Consider the following 15989-nt stretch of genomic DNA (forward strand, 5'->3'; position numbering starts at 1 on the left):
AGCAAAATTCTTAACCCGAGGTGATATTTCTGGGTTAGCAGAGTCTGTAACCTGAAGCGTATGTAACCCGAGGTACCACTGTAACAGTATTATGTAAGCCACCATCTTGCCAATCCTTTTTGTACCTTGCACCTTGAACAATGCTGCACCCACTTTACTTGGAAGCAAGCCCCCACTGAGCGCGGTGGGATTTACTTCTGAGTAAATGCACACACACACACACACACACACACACACAGGATCAGGACCTCCGCAAATAACGCCCTCCCCTTTCACCCCGCTTCCTCAAGGCAGCCACCACTTTGAATCTTTTATAGTACTGTCTTCTGCAGAGAGCGGGGATCTTTCCCTGCTGCAAACTGCGAAACCTGTTTTCTGCTGCGATCAACGGATCAAAGGTCAACGGTGGTGCAAGCGTTTGCTCTCTGAGCCTGGGCAGAGTGCCCTTTCCATGCCGACTGAGCGACCGTCCGCAGACACAGCTCATTCACAGCTGGGATCTGGCACTTCCAGATCCTAGGCATGGTGTAAGCCTGAGGAGCTGCTTTTGTGACATATGTTTAAGCTTTTCTCGCAACCTTTGCACGTCGGAACGCTCTCCGCCCTGCGGGGGGCGGGGACCACGGCTCCATCACTCACTTCGGGCCACGCCCCCGCCCTAATACCACGCCCCTTCTCCATAGACCACGCCTCTCCCCTCTCCTGCTCCCGAGTTTACTCCTCCTTCCCGTTCCCAGCAGTGGGAGGAGTATCGGGCAGTCCTGTTTGGTGGTCTGGTTTTGCTCTAGGGTGGTTGAGCAGGCACGCCATGGCCGGCAAAGAGCAGGATGAACTCCTAAAAGCCCGGAACCGTACTCTGAGCGCTTTCCGCGAAGGTATATTTACTTAATTTTAGGATCTCCCTGTCTCCAAGTCTGGGTTTTTTCGGTACGGAAAGTGAGAGCGGAACTCTTCCGCTAGGCGAGTTGGTTCCGCCCGGATACTTATCAGCGACGTACGGGTGGGCTATGGGGGACTGGAATAGGCGACGCGCCGAAGCGGTGAAAGAAAACGGGGGCTAGCAAAGGAAGGGCACGACGCGATGCTTATTATTTTCGTCTAGCTTGACTACGAGGGCTCTCCTTAGGCGGGGCGGGGGCAGTTAAGGGAGAGGGGAGAGGCTAAAGAAAGGAGGCAGCGTTGTGTAGTGGCTAGACCCACCAGGGTGGGGAGCCTAGTGCCCTCCAAATGTTGACTTGCTGGTTTAATTGTCTCTAGCTTTGGGGAAATGGCGGGGGTGTCCTAAAACATGTGGAAGGCCACAAGTGGGCTAGAGCAGGCACAGGCAAACTCAGCCTTCCAGATGTTTTGGGACTACAACTCCCATCACCCCTAGCTAACAGGGCCAGCTAACAGGGATGATGGGAGTTGTAGTCCCAAAACATCAGGAGGGCCAAGTTTGCCTATGCCTGGGCTAGAGTTTTAATCTAACGGGAATCCCCACCCCCTCAGGCCCCGCTGGGTGATCTTGAGCTAGTTTCTCTCTGCGTTACCTACACACAAGTCTTACTTTAAATGTAGTTTGCTGGGGTGTTGCAAGGATAAAACGTGGTACTAAGGCAAACTTGCCCAGTGTTCGTTTTTTGAGCTTGGAGGAAAGATAGGAGATAAATCGAGGTGCTGGGGAAGTTTCTCAGGTCACATGGATTTTGAAGTGAAGGTTTTGGAATTGTATGGCTGCCTTGTCAGGGCAGAAGCTTTCATAGTCAAAATATGTGAGTCAGGTAGGGAGAAGGACAACAGCTCAGTGAGAGAGCTTATACTTGGCATGCAGAAGACCCCAGTCTCATCACCAGTTAAAAAGATTTCAAGCAGCAAGTGATGGATGGGACCCTCAGCCTAACCTTCTGGGGAGCTGTTGCTAGTTGAGAGCTATCTGGGCAGGTATAAGGAAACTTGTTATTTCCTTTCCTATGGGTTTAATAAGACTGTCCACTTGATTGATTGATTGATTGATTGATTGCATTTGTATCCCACCTTTTCTCCAATGAGCTCCAAGTGGTGTACATGGTTCTACCCATCCTCATTTAATCTCCACAACAACCCTGTGTTGTAACAAATGCAAGACCAGACTATTGCCATCTTGTTGCAGGCTGACACCATAATCCCATACCCTCCAGCATTGCTCTGATGAAAATAGGGATGTCCTATTCAATAATAATAATATTGTGTGCCTTCCAACATATATAAAAACATAATCAAACATTAAGCATTAAAATACAGTGGTACCTCTGGTTACGTACTTAATTCATTCTGGAGGTCTGTTCTTAACCTGAAACTGTTCTTAACCTGAAGCACCACTTTAGCCAATGGGACCTCCCACTGCTGCTGCGCGATTTCTGTTCTCATCCTGAAGCAAAGTTCTTAACCCGAGGTACTATTTCTGGGTTAGCAGAGTCTAACCTGAAGCGTATGTAACCTGAAGTGTATGTAACCCGAGGTGCCCATGGCGGCGGCAGCGGGAGGCCCCATTAGCTAAAGTGGTGCTTCAGGTTAAGAACAGTTTCAGGTTAAGAACGGACCTCCGGAATGAATTAAGTTCTTAACCCAAGGAACCACTGTAAGCAGGAAAATGCTTAGTTAGCTGAGGTGTGGATACATCTGTTTTTGCAGTTAAGCTGGAAGTAGGTTGGTGTCTTGCATGACTAACCTCTATCACTATAAAAACTGAGTAAACAGAGATCAGGGTTTAGCCTCTGATCACTTCACTTTCCTGCTTGAGCAAGAAATAAAACTTTGCTTTTAGAGAATTTCTGGGTGTCACATGTCATTGCTAGTGAGTAAAGGACTCAGTTGTGCAATGGAGCTTAGGTGGGGTTTCCCCACATCAATTTTAAGATAGGGAAGGCTGAGAGGCAGTGATTGGCCCAAGGTAAGCTTCATAGCCAAGTGGGGATTTGAACCCTGGTCTCCCAGGTCTTTGTCTAAATGAGTACTCTAACCCAGCCTTTCTCAACCTTGGGTCCCTAGATCTTGTTGGACTACAACTCCATCATTTCTTGCCAGTCGTCAGGGATTATGGGGGTTGTAGTTTGAGAACATCTGGGGATCCAAGGTTTAAAAAGGCTTCTCTAACCACCATACCAAACCAAACCTCTCTCTCTTCCTCAGAAGGTACATAGGTCACAGGTGTATTCTGTGTTGTAGCTAATACTGGACTTCCCTTGGGAAATCACTTGTAGCTGGACTTGCCTACAACAGGAATGGATTTTTGAAGTGTTCCTAGTGTATACTAAATTTTGCTGGACTCGAGAAAGCTTAGAATAACAAGGAGTGGATAGTGTAGTTGCTTCATAAAAGTTGTCAGGTGGCAGGGCTGGCCATGAGGCAAGGTTCCCTCAATAGTTTTGTAAAAGAAAGACTTTAAAAGGTGCTTATTTTAACCATCTCTGCAGCACCATTTCCTTATTTTTGTTGGGTTTTTAAACCACTCCTGAAGGCTTAAGGTGAAAAATGGCACTTGAAATGATGACAGTAAGAACAGTTCTATATAAAATAGACTCAAAAATTGCTTGGAAACTCTTTTCACCCACTGCAATTCAATGTTTACTCTTTCTCTTTAAAAAAAATGGCTTATGTCGCTTCTGAAAGAGACTTTTGCCCTGATCTCTGAAGGAAGGGAGTTCTAAGGCCAAAAAGAGTCTCACTGTGCCTCTCTTCCAATGGCCCACAAACAATTGGCTGATTTTGGAAACAAAACAAAAATGTTGGGGCACCACAACCATTCCTCTCCCCTTTCAGATCAACCAGTGCAGAGCCACACCATACATTATAATCAGTGCAAATTGCATGACTCCTCCCAAATAATCCTGGGAACTCTAGTTTCCCTGTCATAGAGACCTGAAAGCCTGGCACCTCATCCTTGGAGGCAGCCACAGCAGCTGAAGATCATGATTTTCTAGCCACTGATGAATTTAGAACATAAGAAGAACCTGTGGAATTGACAATGGCCCATCTAGGCTAATATCCTGCACTTGCAGTGGCCAACCAGATGCCTATGGGAAGCCTGCATTCAGGACCTGAGTTCAACAACCCTATCCTTGCCTTTGGTTTTTAGAAGCTGGTACAGTGGTACCTCGGGTTAAGTACTTAATTCGTTCTGGAGGTCCGTACTTTACCTGAAACTGTTCTTAACCTGAAGCACCACTTTAGCTAATGGGGCCTCCTGCTGCTGCCGCTCCCCCGGAGCACAATTTCTGTTCTCATCCTGAAGCAAAGTTCTTAACCTGAAGCACTATTTCTGGGTTAGCTATTTCAGGTCTGTAACCTGAAGCATATGTAACCTGAAGCATATGTAACCCGAGGTACCACTGTATTTAGAAGCCTACTGCTCCAACAGTGGAGGAGAATATAGGCATTGGGGTTGATAGCTTTATGTTCAAGGAACTTGTCTAATTTGTATATCACATATTGTGATAGCAAATTCCACAGTTCAGCTTTATTCTGTTATGAATCTCCTGCTGTTCGGCTTCATTGGATGAATCTGGAGTCTAATATTACGAGGGGGAAAGTGTCTCTGTTCCCCTTGTCCATACCACGTATAATTTGCATGGTTCCCCCATCTTACTTGTTTTCCTTTTGTATGTGAAAAAGCACCAAGAAATTGCCGGTGGGGTTCAGGGAAGGAGAAAGTTACATGCAGCCCAAACTTTTTAAGGCAGAAGTAGCCATTCTAGGATTGCGACTACTTTTGCCTGTCGTTTCTTGTACTGTATTGTTATTTTTTCAGGGGTTCAGCTAACCATGGCCTTGATTAACCCTTCGTGAATGTCTTCGTTCTGTTTCCGTGGGAAATGTATTTAATCTCCGGAAAACAAAAGCCAAATCTCCTGATCCAGAATGGTGTATGAGTTCCTGCCACATTCCCATTCTGGCAAAGAGCTGCCTGCAGATGGTTTTGTCAGTTTGGAACAGAGCACCTTCCATTCTGCAGAAGACCTGATGACAGATGGAGTCACCTAGTTACACAAAAGTCTACAGTGAAATGTTATCACAAGGGATGTCCAGACACAATGTAAATGTCACTGAACGAAACTTGGATGCTAATGCTCTGGCGAAGCATGCATTCATTGGGGTTTTTAAAAGTGAGGTCTGCGGGAACTTGAATGAAATTTACTGGCTCCTTTTTAAAACTGTTTCATAAAGTGCTTGGGCAGGCTGTCGGGTTGCCCCAACAGAGGAATGTCAACTTGAACGTACCAAAAAGTTAAGGTTAATCTTGAATATATGTTGTGCTTTTCTGTTGCCTGTTTCTCTGAATCACTGGAGGCTGGGGAGAAGATGTGTGTGTTGTACATTGATACAGTTATGAAATTTTATGCATAATGAACACAGTAAAGATATTAATGCAAAAAAGGAAAACTTAGCATTAAGTTTAGTAAAAGCTATGGTTCTCCCAGTAGTGATGTATGGAAGTGAAAGCTGGACCATAAAGAAGGCTGATCACCGAAGAATTGATGCTTTTGAATTATGGTGCTGGAGGAGACTCTTGAGAGTCCCATGGACTGCAAGAAGATCAAACCTCTCCATTCTGAAGGAAATCAGCCCTGAGTGCTCACTGGAAGGACAGATCCTGAAGCTGAGGCTCCAATACTCTGGCTACCTCATGAGAGGAGAAGACTCCCTGGAAAAGAACCTGATGTTGGGAAAGATGGAGGGCACAAGGAGAAGGGGACGACAGAGGACGAAATGGATGGACAGTGTTCTCGAAGCTACCAACATGAGTTTGACCAAACTGTGGGGGGCAGTGGAAGACAGGAGTGCCTGGCGTGCTCTGGTCCAGGGGGTCACAAAGAGCTGGACACGACTAAACAACAACAACAAAGCATTAAAAACTCTTCACACAATAAAAACATCACAAATGTATTAGGATTGTACTAATACATACTGCAGGAGAGGGCATCCTACACATACCTTCCTATGAGGAGGTCCATTCTACCTGATGTTGGCATTGGGCTTTTAATGCGGTGACACCTGCCCATTAGAACCCCCCTCCCATTATACATTATTTACTAAAGTATTACTTATTAATACATCAGATAGGCACATTTTCTGTTGTCTCCAGCACTTGCTAAATACAGTCCTCTTTCAACAAGCCCTCTTAATGCAAATCCTTATTCCAGTTGGTGTCTGTATGGGATTCAAATTGATTTTAGTGTCATCACTAGCAACCCTTAGATACCAGGTGGCGATGATAATATTTACCCAGAGATTTTGGTCTTAATTGTTGTTGATCTTTTAGTTGGGTGGGTTAAGGTGTCTCTTTTTAAAGTTATTTTAGTGTAAGCATTTTTAGTTAATGGTGTTTTTTTTTAAAAAAAATGGTATTGTCTCAAAAAACCGACAACCAGCTTTGAGACAATTTTTTGTGGTAGGCAAAAAATTAAATATAATAAATAATAATGTACAGTAACTTCCCTGCTCATTAAATAGACAATGTCATCTGAACTCCCAGAAAACAAATCAGGATGAATGATCAATAAACATGATGTCTGGAAGTACCCACAAAAAAGGATTTGGGGCGGGGGAATGAGGAAGCAAATTTGGCTGATACTTCTTGAAACAAATAAGATAATGATAAAACATTATACTGTTCGCTCTCTGTGGTCTGTGGCTTCTAGAAGTTTGCGGTTAGCTCAGCTCACTTCTGATGCTGTCCCCTGAGGAAATAGGGAGCTTGGGTGACTGACCATGGGAAGAGATTTAGCTTCAGCTTTGCTCATCTGTGTGCCCTTTTGAAATTAAAATCAAGGCACACCCCTATCCCTGCCCTGCATTATATGGGGCAGACACATAATTAAGTGATCTTGCACTTGTCTACCCAAATGTAAGTCTCACAGAATTCATTGGAGGTTACTCCCCAGTAAATGGATGTAGGATTGCCGCCTAAATCTCTATTTTAGTTTTTCCTTCATTGCTGCCTCTGTAAATCACCTTTCTGCCAAAAAGTTCATGGTGGTACATGTGTATATTTCATGTGAGGCTGCCACTGTTGTGTCTAGTTTGTCACTAACTCAGGAAATAGCAAAACGTTGATACCGTTCAACTGATGTAACTTGGATATGCAAGCCTCTCTGTTCCTACACCTACATTTCTCTGAACAACGCAGCTCATCACCAGTGGATTATCACAGTGTGAAGCAATCGTGTTCAGCATATGGAACAAAAGCAGTCAACACAGTTTACGGAATCGGAACGATAAATCACCTTGACAGTTAAGTTAATTTCAGTGGTCTCTTTTCTGTGCTCAGACTGCCAAAGTAAAAAAAAAAGAGAGAGCCTGGTTTGGTAATATATTTGTCAGTATTTTCCATGAGTTACTGACCCTTCTCCTGAGGTCACACTACATGTTAATGATAATTATCACTGGTCAGTGAAGTAGCAGCAGGGGTCAGGAGGGTTGGCGAGGTGCAGGACCGACAGAAACAGGATTTGGACTTTGACATGTCCGGAAGGAGAAGGGCGCTCTCTCTCACACACTCACACACAAACAAACACAAACACACACACTGTCTTCTTGCTCTAAGTCACTCCCTGAGAAACTGTTTGCCTCAAAGGTGCAGTTTGCTCTAAATAGCAGCATACAGAGAAAACAACCCAAATAGCAGCACACAGAGAAAACAATCAGGAAACTGGGAGCAGGAGGGAGAAGAGAACGTGTCAACTGTGTCATACTACAGTGGTACCTCGGGTTACTGACGCTTCAGGTTACATACACTTCAGGTTACAGATTCCATTAACCCAGAAATAGTACCTCGGGTTAAGAACTTTGCTTCAGGATGAGAACAGAAATCATGCTCCGGCAGCAGCGGGAGGCCCCATTAGCTAAAGTGGTGCTTCAGGTTAAGAACAGTTTCAGGTTAAGAACAGACCTCCGGAACGAATTAAGTACTTAACCCGAGGTACCACTGTATTTATTAATGAGCTCCCTTAGGACATTATCCACTCCATAATTCTGATTCCATGGAGAGAGTGGGGCCTGCCTGCTGGCCTCACCCTCACCATTGCATGCCCTTTTTGACTCACCATTGTACTATCAATACATTGAGGTAATGTCCACTGTAATGTCCATTCCAGGAGGAATGGACACTGCAAGAGGCAGTTCTGGGAGGGGAGAAGCCAAATGGTAGCTGGTTTCTATTGGCCTCTCCATTCCTCCTCTGCATCTGAGGTGGGTAAAGGACCCCTGGATGGTTAAGTCCAGTCAAAAGCGACTATGGGGTTGCGGCGCTCATCTCACTTTCAGGCCGGCGCTTGTCCACAGACAGCTTTCCAGGTCATGTGGCCAGCATGACTAAACCACATCTGGTGCAACAGAACACCATGACGGAAGCCAGAGCGCATTGAAATGCCATTTACCTTCCCGCCACAGCGGTACCTACTTATCTACTTGTACCAGCGTGCTTTCAAACTGTTAGGTTGGCAGGAGCTGGGACAGCAACAGGAGCTCAACCCGTCATGGGGATTTGAACCTCCGACCTGATCGGCAAGCCCAAGAGGCTCAGTGGTTTAGACCACAGCACCACCCAGGCCAAGCTGTCCCACCTCTGTGCCTGTAGCGGACAATGCTCTAGAGAGGGCCATCCTGTCTCGCCTGCTCCTCTGAAGTGGCCTTTTGTGGAGAGGGCCATCCTGTATCGCCTTTCCGCCTGAAGCAGCCCGGTGGGCAGAGCAGGCCACAGTGTCTCACCTCATCCTTTAAGCCTTGTGTTAGGGGGTTCTTTGCTTTGACTTGAGACCACTTCAAACACTGTGTTCATATTTCTCTGTCCAATTACGCATTAGGTAAGCTGTTCCAGTGAGAGTTTTGCGGGTCTTTTGGTCTTCATTACGGGTGAGTCAGCTTGGCTTGATGTGGCAGAAAGGGAAAAATTCTGCACTTCTTCGTGCACAATTGGGGCAGCGCCATTAGCTGACAAGGTGATTAATCTCGCTGCCAGGAGATTTGCATTGCAAAGTGGCTCTTAATTGAGGTTCGGTCCAATTGTCTGTTGACCTGGGGGACTTGGCGATGATGAAGTATTAGAACCTCTGTTAGTGGAGCAGTGACCCCAATCCTATGGGGTGTTTCAGGGTGGGTGTGTCTTGTTTTCCTTAGGAAAATATCTCTAAAAAGTGTGTCTTCGGGTGAGGAAGGCACTGTGTCCAGACCCCACCTACCCTTAGTAATTCTGTGTTTCTTGTCTGTTCGTTGTACAGTGGTGCCCCGCAAGACGAATGCCTCGCAAGACGAAAAACCCGCTAGACGAAAGGGTTTTCCGTTTCGGAGGCGCTTCACAAGACGAATTTCCCTACGGGCTTGCTTCGCAAGACGAAAACGTCTTGTGAGTCTCGCCATTTCCCCCCCCCTCCCCCCCCTTTTTCAAAGCCGCTAAGCCGTTAATAGCCTTTTAACAGCTTAGCCGCTAAGCCTTTAATAGCCGCTAAGCCGCTAAATCGCTAATAGCGCTAATCCGCTTAGCCGCTAATGGGCTTGCTTCGCAAGACGAAGAAACCGCTAGACGAAGAGAATCGCGGAACGGATTCTTTTCGTCTTGCGAGGCACCACTGTAGTTGAACAATATCAATACAAAATGACTTTGGAGAACAGATTTGCCAGTGTAGTCAAGTCATTCAAATCAAAAGTGGGGTGATATAGTGCCTTTTCTTGTCTTGCGATGTCACACAAAGCTGTGACAAACTCCATCACTAGTGAGGGGAGCGGGGTAACGTGATAGTGCCTAAAAGTGTCTTTAAAATCTATAACTCTTGCTGTTATTAATGCAGAAAAGGTTTGGAATCAACTGACTGCAGTAGCATTTGTTTTTATCTTTATGTGTTTCTGTTTTTTATGTATTTAGATGCGGAACAGGAATGGAGAGCCCCTTTCTACTTCATTCAAGGAGCGGATCCTCAGTTTGGATTGATGAAAGCGTATTCAATTGGCGACTGTGACCATGGAGGCGACGAATGGGAAGAGGAGCTCAAACTAACACAGCAAGCAGTGCAAGCGATTAACCAGCTGAACCCCAAACCGAAATTCTTCGTACTCTGCGGAGATCTCATACATGGCATGCCAGGTAGGATAGTTTTAAAAGAGATAAAAACTGTTCCTGCTGGCACATTCCTCCAGAATCTGCAGGACTACTACAACTCCCATAATTCCAGATAGTTGCCCTTTTTTGGCAGGGGGCTGTCAGGAACTGGATTCCAGCAAGAACTCCCTGCAAGCAGAGGTTGGGCAGGAGTCACCCCAGCTTCTAAAAACTGTGTTTATTCAAACAGGCCTTTCAAAGCTGGGATTCTCTGCCAACCAGCTCTCCCTGATGTGCTTGATGCTTTTGTTGTGACGGTGTGTTTTGGCTCGTGACATTTTGTATGGAAGTGTAATTTATAAATAGTTTAAATAAACACAAGATCTGGAGAACCACAGGCTTCCCACCCCTGCTGTAGTCTAATGAAATGCAGGGTGCTGCCTTATACTGAATCAGACCCATTGGGCCATAGCTTGTTCCATATCGTCTACACTGGCTGTCAGCAGCTCTCCAGGATTGCAGGCAGGGGTTTCTCCCAGCCCTCCCTGGAGATGCTGGGAAGGGAACCTGGGACCTCCTGATCTGTAGTTGTTCCCTAAGAAAGGAAGCTCTTCCTTCTGAATGTCTCCTTGCACTGTGATGGGCAGCAGGTGGCTTGTGGGCTCTACCCGTCTTCCAACACCACATCTGGGTGAAGTAATCTTGTTAGCGAAATCAAAAGCCCGGCTTCCGTTGAAAAATGAAATGCTAAGCTTCTCTCTCCCTCTCATGCTTATCGTAATAGATTTAGAAAGTATAACAATCAAAGACTAGCAACAAAGGCATTAGGTGAGAAGAAGCTTTGAATTTGTACTGCAGCAATGTTGGTTCTGTTTCACAAGAACTTCTTTTTTCTGTTTAATGCCTCCCCCCCCCCCCCCGGCCAACTCTTCAAAATATGCTGAGTGCTATTACCTCTGGTTTGGCACCTCTCAGATCTTTTTTATTTTTTAATCTGCACCTCTTTTTTACTGCTGGGAAATAATGATGACAAACCAGAGATCTGCAACCAATATATTTATTTCTGAGGTGCGTCTCTATACCTCTCTTTAACTTTTTTTAATATATATATATGTGTATATATATGTGTGTGTGTGTGTGTGTGTGTATCTTTATTAATTTAAAATAAATACATTTATGAGAAAACAGACGTACTTACAAGTAAACAAAAATACCATCAAACGAACAAATAAAAGAAAAATCAAACAAACCACCACACTATAAGATACAAGAAGATTAATATAATGATCATCATATATACTCCTGATACGGAACACAATTATAAAATTTATAGAGAAGAAATTTAAAACTGACTTCCAATTAATCTCACTGTACTTTATCTATCCGTTACTTTATACCGCACAGTTACATATTTCTTATATAGTTTCTTTTTACCTCCCTGCAAACTTATATTTCTACAATACTGCTCTTTAACTTATAAAAATTCAAAGCCCAGTTTCCCAGCATGCCTACAACTGGCAGACTATGCTTTGAAGGGAGGCCTCATAGCAAGGGTAGAGAACCTTTGGGCTAGATGCCCCTTCAGGGCTGACCATTGGCCATGATAGCTGAGGCTGATGAGAACTGAAGTCCAACCACCTCTGGAAGGCTGCAGGTGCCCCTTCTCTCCCTTGTAACCAGGACGCCTTCACAGAAGGGAGGCAGGACTGAGATGGTTTGGAGAAAGCATGCCTGTACATGGCTCATTCTAGGTCTGATAAACCCCGGTTTACTGGACCAAGGTGGCTATGTCCGAGCCAGCCCTTTTGTATCACCTTGTGCAAATATCTGTCTCTTGGCCCTGGGTGGTATGGAGAAAGCTCCCTGGAGAAGTGGGAGAAGGATAAAAACATGATGCGGAAATAGTCTTTTTCTCCAGTTACCTTGCCACTGGTCTTCCTTTTCCTTGACCTCCTTCCTTCCTTCCTTCCTTCCTTCCTTCCTTCCTTCCTAACTTACCTTCCCATTGGGCTTCTCAGCTTTCTGGCTTACCCAACACCCCTTCTCTCTCTTACCTCTTTATTTCTTGACAGCACCACTAAGTAATTTATTTCTCTGTCTCCAAACTGATCTTCCTCTTTCCCACAAGAGCTGCTCCCCCACTCCCCCTTGGCGTCTGATATGCTCATGAACTTTCCATGACATGAGTAGCAGTTCAGCCCAGAGGCTTTGTCTCGCAGGCGTTCGGCTGTCTCTGACAACGGCAGCCCTCGATTTTCACTTCGTCTCTCTCCCTGCTCCTTTCCATAATAATCTTCCATATGGCTCACCTGTTGCTTACAATGGGACATAAAAAAACAACAACATATTAATATAATGATTCCTTGTAGCAAATGGTTCTTTTTCTATATGTGGGCAAATTGCCTTCAACCTCTCTGTCTTATTGAAACGTCACCCCAGCACCTTACAAATTGCTCATGTTCCGTGACGAGATCTACACAGAGATGCATCGTTATGAGTTTCCAAAGTGTCACTTGCTTATTCCATCCAGAAAATAAGGAGTCGTCACTGTATGGAACTGGCATTAGGGGTGTGGGAGGTGTTCGATTCAGTTCACATTTAAAAGCGAGCTCAAATAATTTGCACTTTGAAACACGACGCAAACTGAAACGCAGCCTTCTTTGAAATTTGCATGTCTCTGAATTTTTCAGTGCTGTTCTGCAGCCAAGTAATGTGTACAGAAAAGCGTATATATTAGTGCAAATAACCTAGAAACATGCATTATATTGGAGAAAACTGCTTTGCAAAAATATACATATGAGGGAAAACTCAACACAAAATGCAGTTAGGACAAATGAGCACTAAAATGCTGATGAATTTCCACACTGGCTTTTTAAAAAATCACAACTGATGTGGAGAAGTGAACATAAGAGTGAAAAAAATGAGAAACTGAAATGGACAGATTCTCCTGTTCTTAACTGACATGCATGGGGTGCATTCCCAGGGTTCCTTTGGAAGGAGGGCTTGATTGTTAAACCACTGGGGATTACAGCTCTGTGAAGGGAACAGGGGTCTCCTCACATCTCTCAGAATCCTTAAGAAACTACAGTTCCCAGGATTCTTTGTGGGGAAGGCCGTGCTCATTTAAAGTGCTCTGATGCAGGTGGGGCATTTGATATTGCTCCTGTTGTACCAAGTTCTTCATTGTCAGAGCAAAAGGTTTCTGGATGAGATGGCGGAGGATGAGGAGGATTTTAGGCTGATCCAGCAGCGGCAATTATTATGTTCTTTCTAGCCATGGTGATTGAATAGAGCTTCCAAGTTTAGAGACAATGTACCTTAGGATACCAGTTGATGGAGAACAAACCCAGGAAAGAGGGTCATTTGTCTTTATGTCCTCGTTGTGGGCTTCCCAGAAGCAACTGGTCAGTTGTTGTGGGGAATGCGATGGTGGATCCGAGATGGACCTCTGTTACTGTACAGTAAAGGTAAAGGGAACCCTGACCATTAGGTCCAGTTGTGGCCGACTCTGGGGTTGCGGCGCTCATCTCGCTTTATTGGCCAAGGGAGCTGGCGTACAGCTTCTGGGTCATGTGGCCAGCATGACTAAGCCGCTTCTGGCGAACCAGAGCAGTGCATGGAAACGCTGTTTACCTTCCTGCCGGAGTGGTACCTATTTATCTACTTGCACTTTGACTTGCTTTCGAACTGCTAGGTTGGCAAGAGCAGGGACCAAGCAATGGGAGCTCACCCCATCGCGGGGATTCGAACCGCCGACCTTCTGATCGGCAAGTCCTAGGCTCTGTGGTTTAACCCACAGCACCACCCGCGTCCTTACGGTACAGTAGGGCTCAGTTAATGCTCTTAATGTTACCATTTCCCAACCTAACCTCTCCTTACAGGGCTGTTATGGTGAAAATGGGAGCATGGAGACAATGTGTGCCACCTTAAGCTCCTTGGCGGAAAACTGGAATATGAATTTAATAACTTGAGGGATTGCCTTAGGATATGCCCTCTTGACCGCTTTCATCTGTGAAAATGGCACTGTTACAGGCGTCACATAATATACATTGGTTGCTTGTAAGAAATTGACCTTTTAGCATGGCAGCATCTACAGTTTTAGCATATTGTAGATTTGAGTTATTATTCCCTTTTATTCTTGTTTATAACTGTGTCTTTTATTGATAACTTTAAATTTTCATTATCCATCACTTTCAATAAAAATAATAAGAAGCAAAATGTATAAGGAGATTAATATAACTAACAGTACAGTGGTACCTCGGGTTAAGAACTTAATTCGTTCTGGAGGTCCGTTCTTAACCTGAAACTGTTCTTAACCTGAAGCACCACTTTAGCTAATGGGGCCTCCCATTGCTGCCACGCTGCTGCTGTGCGATTTCTGTTCTCATCCAGAAGCAAAGTTCTTATCCCGAAGTACTATTTCAGGGTTAGCAGAGTCTGTAACCTGAAGCGTCTGTAACCTGAGATACCACTGTAGTTGTAAATGAATACAGACAGACAACAAGAATTGTATAAACAGGAGGATTTATTTATTTATGGATATACTATGGGCAAATATGGAAAATGAATAACAATATACAAAATGGATGAAAATAATGTGATAAAATTATATGTGATATAAAAAACCAGAAGAAGGAAGGAGGGAAGTCAGCGCTTAGGAGCAAGTATAAATGTAAAATGCAACACATTGTGTGTGTATGGAGTATGCAGCCGGAAAACTAATAAAGATTATTTGGATAACTTTAAATTTTGTTTTTGTAAACTGCTTAGAGGTTTTATTTACAACCAAGCAGCAAATAAGATGAGTCATATGCTAACTACATAGGTTAAGAGCATTTTGAAGCAGGAAGAAGGTAAGGCGAGCCTCCTGGATCAGACCCCATCTAGTTCAGCATCCTCTTCTCACAGTGGCTGGTCAGTGGGAACCGTGCAAGGTGGACATGAACACAACAGCACTCTGCCTACCTGCAGTTCCCTGCAGGTGGTAATCAGAGGCTTAATGTCTCTGATGGTGGAGGTAGAACATAGCCATAAGGCTAGTGGCTGTTGAAAGCCTTCTCTTCCATACGAAGAGGCACTTAGGAAGCTGGCTTAGATTCAGACCATGGGGCCATCCATCTCAGTACAGTGGTACCTCGGGTTACATATGCTTCAGGTTACAAACACTACAGGTTACAGACTCTGCTAACCCAGAAATATTACCTTGGGTTAAGAACTTTGCTTCAGGATGAGAAGAGAAATCGTGCTCTGGCGGTGCAGCGGCAGCAGGAGGCCCCATTAGCTAAAGTGGTGCTTCAGATTAAGAACGGTTTCAGGTTAAGAACAGACCTCCAGAACAAATTAAGTTCTTAACCCACAGTACCACTGTACTGTCGACACAATACTATCACCCAGCCTTACCCGGAGATACCGGGGACTGAACCCAGGAACTTCTGATTGCAAGGCAAACACTCTACCGCTGAGCTATGACGACGCAATGCTTACAGAGAACGAGAATACAGTGTAATACTTCCCATAATATTTCAAAAGGGCTGCTCTCTCCTCTCCTCCTTCTCCCCTCGGTTTGCCAAATGTTACCAAATATACATTTTAGTCGCACAACTTATAAAACATTTAAACGGAACATATTGAACACAGCCAAGATCGCTTCTGTGCCGCTTGCCGTGTTTGCTTTGCGCTTGTGTAAACATTGACAGCAGCCCCCTGCGCTGTTTTCGAGCCCTAGCTAGGAAGCGAAAGAGCAACCGCTTCTTCCTCTGGAGGTCTTTTCGCGCCTACTTCTTCAAACAGTCTTCTGTGCCATCCGGATTACTTTGGGGATAAATGGCTTTGCACACGGCCATGCATTATTAAAAAGTGTCTTTTTTAAAAAAAGAAAAGGGGGGGAGGAAAACTAGCGCTAATGGCTAGCTAAGTTGTGTCCAAGGATGTGAAAGCA

General features: G+C 44.8%; 1 protein-coding gene across 2 annotated transcripts in view; it reads left to right on the plus strand.

The window, feature by feature from the left end:
* Positions 1–711: 711 nt before the first annotated feature.
* The window catches only part of CPPED1 (calcineurin like phosphoesterase domain containing 1), a 67672-nt gene continuing 52394 nt past the window's right edge, over positions 712–15989 (plus strand). The window contains exons 1-2 of one of the 2 annotated variants that reach the window (XM_077918488.1): positions 712–875; positions 9878–10096. In XM_077918488.1, the coding sequence (XP_077774614.1) occupies positions 809–875; positions 9878–10096 (286 nt within the window). In that variant the 5' untranslated portion in view covers positions 712–808. The remainder of the gene's footprint in view (positions 876–9877; positions 10097–15989) is intronic. The other variant, XM_028705716.2, reaches the window with a different exon arrangement.

The sequence above is a fragment of the Podarcis muralis genome, chromosome 14 (genome assembly GCF_964188315.1).
Source record: "Podarcis muralis chromosome 14, rPodMur119.hap1.1, whole genome shotgun sequence".
NCBI classification, from domain to species: domain Eukaryota; kingdom Metazoa; phylum Chordata; class Lepidosauria; order Squamata; family Lacertidae; genus Podarcis; species Podarcis muralis.